This window comes from Pristiophorus japonicus, chromosome 27, assembly GCF_044704955.1.
Source record: "Pristiophorus japonicus isolate sPriJap1 chromosome 27, sPriJap1.hap1, whole genome shotgun sequence".
Classification (NCBI taxonomy): Eukaryota; Metazoa; Chordata; class Chondrichthyes; family Pristiophoridae; genus Pristiophorus; species Pristiophorus japonicus.
In genome coordinates, this window is record NC_092003.1 from 6,076,937 (window position 1) to 6,084,303 (window position 7,367).

Genomic DNA, 7,367 nt, shown 5'->3' on the forward strand with positions numbered 1-7,367 from the left:
GCTTCTCTAGATATGTGAAGAGAAAAAGATTAGTGAAGACGTAGGTGTCTTGCAGTCGGATTCAGGTGAATTTATAATGGGGAACAAAGAAATGGTCGACCAATTGAACAAATACTTTGCTTCTGTCTTCACCAAGGAAGACACAAATAACCTTCCGGCAGACTAGGGGACCGAGGGTTTAGTGAGGAGGAGAAACTGAAGGATATCCTTATTAGGCGGGAAATTGTGTTAAGGAAATTGATGGGATTGAAGGCCGATAAATCCCCGGGGCCTGATAGTCTGCATCCCAGAGAATTTAAGGAAATAGCCCTAGAAATAGTGGATGCATTGGTGATCATTTTCCAACAGTTCGACTCTGGATTAGTTCCTATGGACTGGAGGGTAGCTAATGTAACACCACTTTTAAAAAGGGAGGGAGAGAGAAAGCCTGACATCAGTAGTGGGGAAAATGTTGGAATCAATTATTAAGGATGAAATAGCAGCACATTTGGAAAGCAGTGACGGGATCGGTCCAAGTCAGCATGGATTTATGAAAGGGAAATTGTGCTTGACAATCTTCTGGAATTTTTTGAGGATGTAACTAATAGAGTGGACAAGGGAGAACCAGTGGATGTGGTGCATTTGGACTATCAAAAGGCTTTTGGCAAGGTTCCACACAAGAGATTGATGTGCAAAATCAAAGCACATGATATTGGGGGTAATATACTGACGTGGATAGAGAACTGGTTGGCAGACAGGAAACAGAGTTGGGATTAACGGGTCCTTTTCAGATTGGCAGGCAGTGACTAGTGGAGTGCCGCAGGGCTCAGTGCTGGGACCCCAGCTCTTTACAATATACATCAATGATTTAGATGAAGGAATTGAGTGTAATATCTCCAAGTTTGCAGACGACACTAAACTGGGTGGCGGTGTGAGCTGTGAGGGGGACGCTAAGAGGCTGCAGGGTGACTTGGACAGGTTAGGTGATTGGGCAAATGCATGGCAGATGCAGTATAATGTGGATAAATGTGAGGTTATCCACTTTGGGGGCAAAAACGCAAACACAGAATATTATCTGAATGGCGGCAGATTAGGAAAAGGGGAGGTGCAACGAGACCTGGGTGTCATGGTTCATCAGTCATTGAAAGTTGACATACAGGTACAGCAGGCGGTGAAGAAGGCAAATGGCATGTTGACCTTCATAGCTATGGGATTTGAGTATAGGAGTAAGGAGGTCTTGCAGTTGTACAGGGCCTTGGTGAGCCTCACCTGGAATATTGTGTTCAGTTTTGGTCTCCTAACCTGAGGAAGGACATTCTTACTATTGAGGGAGTGCAGCGAAGGTTCACCAGACTGATTCCTGGGATGGCTGGACTGACATGAGAGATTGGATCAACTGGGCCTTTATATATTGGAGTTTAGAAGGATGAGAGGGGATCTCATAGAAACATACAAGATTCTGACGGGAGGGGACAAGTTAGATGCAGGTAGAATGTTCCCGATGTTGGGGAAGTCCAGAACACAGTCTTCGGATAAGGGGTAAGCCATTTAGTACTGAGATGAGGAGAAACTTCTTCACTGAGTTGTTAGCCTGTGGGATTCCCTGCCGCAGAGAGTTGTTGATGCCAGTTCATTGGATATATTCAAGAAGGAGTTAGATATGGCCCTTACGATTAAGGGAATCAGGGGTATGGAGAGAAAGCAGGAAAGGGGTCCGGAGGGAATGATCAACCATGATCTTATTGAATAGTGGTGCAGGTTCGAAGGGCCAAATGGCCTTCTGCATCTATTTTCTATGTTTACAGGGTGTCCCCGGCAGTGTGTCAGTATTTACAAGGTGTCCTCGGGAGGTGGTGATAGCTGCACGGAATCACCGATAGGTAGTTTGGGAAGTCCAGGCTCAGTAGGGTGGGTCGTGCCCTTGGCCACGAGGGAGTACCTCCAGCTGCGGCTCCTTGTGGCAAACAGCTCACCTTTCGATATCTGTGTGACTTGATCTTTATTTTCCAGGTCACCTGATTGGCCCGGTGCTGTGCCACTCATTTTGCAACTACATGGGATTCCCGGCGATCGGGGCCGCTCTGGACCACCCGCAGAAACTCACCATCATCTTCTTCTATCTCCTGGGAGTCGTCCTCTTCTTCCTGCTGCTTTTCCCCCTGACGGACCCCGCCTTCTATGGGAGTCTGGCCGTTTGCCACTTGACCAGGCCGGACACCAGCACTTCGGTCTGCACCTGACCCCGCCCCCCCCCTCTCCCAGCTGCCTCCTCTCTCTCTCTCTCTCTCTCTCTCTCTCTGTCTGGCTCTCGCACGCTCGCTCTCTCTCTCTGTCTGGCGCGTGCTCGCTTGCTCTCTCTCTCTGTCTGGCGCTCGCTCTCTCTCTCTGTCTGGCTCTCGCTCGCTCTCTCTCTCTGTCTGGCTCTCGCTCGCTCTCTCTCTCTGTCTGGCTCTCGCTCGCGCTCTCTCTCTGTCTGGCTCTCGCTCGCTCTCTCTCTCTGTCTGGCTCTCGCTCGCTCTCTCTCTCTGTCTGGCTCTCGCTCGCTCTCTCTCTCTGTCTGGCTCTCGCTCGCGCTCTCTCTCTGTCTGGCTCTCGCTCGCGCTCTCTCTCTGTCTGGCGCTCTCTCTCTCTCTCTCTCTCTCTCTCTCTCTCTCTCTCTCTCTCTCTCTGTCTGGCTCTCGCTCGCTCGCTCTCTCTGTCTGGCTCGCGCTCGCGCTCTCTCTCTCTCTCTCTAACATTCAGGGAACTCGTCATCTGGGGACCGACGAGTGGCTCGGGGAAACTTCTCAGGAATTGGGAATCTCATTCGCGACTCTGGGATGGCACTGAGGAAGTGTGGGCGGGGGTAAGAAAGCAAATTCCCCATTCAGGATCGTTACTTGAAACTTTGGGAATGTTTTTCCCCAACAAGGGTCGTTATGAAGGAAGGACATAAAAAAGCCTTTATTACCAACACTTAACCATCCTGCCACCATCCCTAATAGGACACACAGACATCTAAGAATTCCGACCAGCGTTATGTGTTTGCTCTTGAAGCGAAGTCATGTTTGTTTTCCCAGCCTTTTCTTGACCTAGCATTGAGGAGTGCCCCACTGCCATACCTAATGTGCTGTCTGCCCCCTCACCCACCCCTGTCCCTACTCAGCAAGGCAAAGTCAACATTCCTTGAGATTCTTTCTTTCACCCTCCACCTCCCCGAACTCTAACTCCCCCCGGTAAAATAGATTTTATATATATAATGTGGAAAGTTCCACTGTTCTGATACGGGGTCCACAGCCTGGATTCTGACTAATAGCATGTGGTGTACAGCGCCAGGCCTGACTTGTGTCTTCCCCCCTCACACACACCCCTCCCACCCGACATACATTGTCACAGGGCAAAAAGGAGCCGCTGTATGATTTGTGCTGCGGGGTTTTGTCTTACTACCACCACGCGGTGCCCCCCGCACCCCCCCCCCCCGACTTGTTCTGTCCACGTTGCCTCCCTGTCTGCCCTGTGAGCGTGGTGTTGCGGGGAAGAGGGGACGACGACACTTTATTCAATTTGATTCAGAAAGGACGCTGGAGTTGCATCCTGCCAGACGGAATCAGATGGCTTTTGGGATTCGAAGCTTACTGCCTTCCCAACACCTCCCCCTGTCCCTCCGTCCTCAAATGTTGAAGTGTTTGGGACATCACTGAGTGCTACGTCGGCGTACGAATATCCCCTGAATTCCACCTGTCCACCATGTTCTCTTATCCACTGGTTCGTTACCTCCACACTGAGTTATGTCAACACACTGAGCTTTAGTTTTTGGGTGTCGGGGTGGGGGGGGTGAAGCCTTGTATAAAATATAACTTCTCGTTCCCATTAATTTGCCAGCTGGCGACATTAACAGATCATGTTCTGATTTAGAGTGTCTCCATCAGCGAGGCGATGGGGCTGGCTTACAGCCCTTTCCCAAGCCTCCGGGCCAAGGGCGATCCAAACCGCTCAAACCAGGCCTTGCAAGTGCGACCATAGACGCAGTTGGCTGGATGTTATGGGTTGGATTGTTGGCTGGAGACACCGAGGGCAAGTTTACACAGCAATTCCAACCCCTCCCTCCCTCCCCCTCACCTCTGATGACTTTGGCTGCTAAAAAGAGGAACCTGGCCTAGGAGAAATGAGCGTTCATTTAAAAAAAAACTCTGCGTCTGCACTTTCACACTCAAACCGTGAACTCGTGCATGCGCTCACACATACGTACACACGCCGGCGCACATGCATGCACGCCCGTGCATACTGGCTCACTCACCATTCAATAGCCCAGATCAATCTAAGAGGGAGTGGGCGGAGCTGTTGCCAGAGGGCGGTCGATTGGGAGAGTGGGCCCTGTGTTTCCTTCCCTGAAAGCTGCCTGGAGTGCGTTGGGCCTGGTTTCCGATGTCCGATGCCTACGAAGGCGATGGGTCGGTCAAAAGGCGATTTAAAAGGGGGCCTGAATCATGTCATGGCAGCGTAGCGAGTATCACTACAGTCTGATAAGCTCATTGGTTGATTCGTTCCTTTTGGATTGGTGAACTTTTAGCACACGGGGCCTGGTGCATTGAAACCTCGCCTCAGTTGTTAGCTTTTTTGATTCAGTCACTTCTGTTATTGTGTGTGGGAGGGGGTGGATTTGTCTGTTACAGCTTTAGAGTTTTCTTGTTAAACCCTTCATCGATTCAGTCACAAAGGCAGCTTTGCAAGGTCACGACAAACTATATGAATGAGGAAGGCCATTCGGCCCATTCTAACACAGCATTCAACTATTTCTTAAATAATTCCAGTGTTTATGTGCATGTAAAAGGTCTCACTGCCCCACTAGGCTAAGCTACCCACTAACCCAAGTTACCCACTAACCCCTTCAGTATGGTGGGATTGTTTCAGTTACTTGCACCTTTGCTTCCCTGCTTCTGACTCATCCATTGTACCATTCGAGTTGGATGGGACTGGTGCTTTGGGGAGGGGGGGAGCGGGGTTCCCAGCTCTCCCTCCCTCGCCGGTAAGCGTAGCATCTTTCCCCACCTCCGGGGTGGGGGTGGGGGGGGGGGGCAGCGGAATGAGCCATTCCAAGCCGCGGAACTTCGCAGGAGGGACAAGACACCAGCTCTCGGCAGGCAGGCCATAGTTTGGCTTTAAAGTAAGTCGTGGCAGTGCTGCCTCTCTGTGCTTCCCCGGCCACCCGCAGTTTCACTCCGAGAATCTTTGGATGGGGAGCGGGAAGCGTGTGTTATCAATTTTAAAAAAAATAAAAAAAATTCCTCCTCAATTTGGCCATTTGCAGCGCCCCGCATTGCCGCGACCGTCTGGCCGGCAAGTATGTTGGCACGGGACAGGAACGGAACTCTATCTGTACAGTCCAGCGGCAAGACAGCCACAAGGGCAGAGTGCCTTTTATCCCCTCAACCAAGGGCAGGCTGATCCCTGGAACTTTCTCCGTATTCAACGGGGGACAAGTGAACATCACTTCAATCCTCGCCCAGAAAACTGCACGGGCTGGGAGGTGGCACGGAGCCAAATTTGACATTTATTTCTGTCTGCAGCCCGAGTCACTAATGTAAGTGCTGCGGATTATATGCTCTGTTTTATCATTCATTTGAAGAAACAAAAGTGCAGTGCACCCACTACTGCAATCTTTTAATTTGGTAGAATCGAGCAAAATCACTGACTGCTCCCGGGTGGTATGTTTACCCCCCCCAGGTCCTGCATTAGAAGTTAGTGCAATAATGTCCGCTGTGGCTCAGTGAGTAGCACACTCGCCTCTGAGCCAGCAGGTTGTGGGTTCAAGTCCCTACCCAGGGACTGGAGCACAAAACTCTAGGCTGACACTCTCAGTACGGTGCTGAGGGAGCGCCGCACTGTCGGGAGGGGAGGGGCGGTGCTGAGGGAGCGCCGCACTGACGGGAGGGGCGGTGCTGAGGGAGCGCCGCACTGTCGGGAGGGGCGGTGCTGAGGGAGCGCCGCACTGTCTGGAGGGGCGGTACTGAGGGAGCGCCGCACTGTCGGGAGGGGCGGTACTGAGGGAGCGCCGCACTGTCGGGAGTGGCGGTGCTGAGGGAGCGCCGCACTGTCGGGAGGGGCGGTGCTGAAGGAGCGCCGCACTGTCGGGAGGGGCGGTGCTGAAGGAGCGCCGCACTGTCGGAGGCGCCATCTTTCAGACGAGACGTTAAACCGAGGCCCCCTCTGCGCTCTCAGGTGGATGTAAAAGATCCCACGGCACTATTTCGAAGAGGAGCCGGGGAGTTATCCCCGGTGTATCGGCCAATATTTACCCCTCAATCAATAAATGATCTGGGTCATTATCCCATTGCTGTGTGTGGGAGCTTGCTGTGTGCAAATTGGCTGCGTTTCCCACATTGCAACAGTGACTGCACTGCAAAAGTACTTCATTGGCTGTAAAGCGCTTAGAGACGTCTGGTGGTTGTGAAAGGCGCTATATAAATGTAAGTCTTGTTTAAGTTCGCCCGCACCCCTCTCTTCGTGCGTGGAAGGGGCGGTATTTCTCCAACACTCTTGTACTTGCCGCCTTTTGAACACAAAGAAAGGTGCAGCCTGCCAGTGCCTCACCGGGTAAAATGCCCCCGTGAGATGTGGTTCCGAGCTGGTGTCCTTCCATGGTCCTGCCGCATCTCGCAGGGGAAAGCCTGTGCCCCGCTCCCCCCCCACCCCTGCAACAATATACCCAAGGGTGCATCGTGACTGGAACCGAGACTGTGCTCGATCTGCCACCAGCGAGTTTAATGTTCAGAATTCTGCCGGCAGCGAACTCTCCTTGACCTCACTACTGAGAAAAAAAAATATCCCATTATCTTTTTTGCCGAGGAGTTGGTCCTCCCACCTATTCAGAAGTAAATATTTTTTCTAGCATAAAACTACAGAAATGTTTGTAAATCAAGCAATATATTTTCTAAGACGTAACTATTTTCCTGACGAGAGATTGTATTATAAGAAACCCAGTGAGGTTTTACAGAGTTTTACTTGAAATGCAAAAATGGAGCTGACAATCTTGTACTGTATTATGTGGAATATAAATTTCCGATTTAAATAAAATATAAAGACACTGTCCTTCGAGCCAAGTCACAGTCTTGCTATGAGAAGTGTGTGTGTGAGAGATGTTGGTCTGTCTTCGGTGCTCGTGGAGCTATGTAGGAACGGGAGGAGACCATTCAACCCTTCGAGCCTGTTCCGCCATTCAATTAGATCACGGCTGATCTGTGTCCTAACTCCATCTACCCGCCTTGGTTCCATCCATATCCCTTAATACCCTTGGCTATCAAAAATCTTATCGATCTCAGATATAAAATGATTAATTGAGCTCACATCGACTGCTTTTTGCAGGAGAGAATTCCATATTTCTACCACCCTTTGAGTGGAGAAATGTTTTC

At 50.9% G+C, this 7,367-nt stretch overlaps 1 protein-coding gene across 4 annotated transcripts in view; it reads left to right on the forward strand.

Moving 5' to 3' along the window:
* Positions 1–7,037, forward strand: part of rce1a (Ras converting CAAX endopeptidase 1a) — a 34,829-nt gene extending 27,792 nt beyond the window's left edge. For all 4 annotated transcript variants that reach the window (XM_070868173.1, XM_070868175.1, XM_070868174.1 and 1 more), the window contains one exon: positions 1,990–7,037. In XM_070868173.1, the coding sequence (XP_070724274.1) occupies positions 1,990–2,219 (230 nt within the window). In that variant the 3' untranslated portion in view covers positions 2,220–7,037. The remainder of the gene's footprint in view (positions 1–1,989) is intronic.
* Positions 7,038–7,367: the final 330 nt, after the last annotated feature.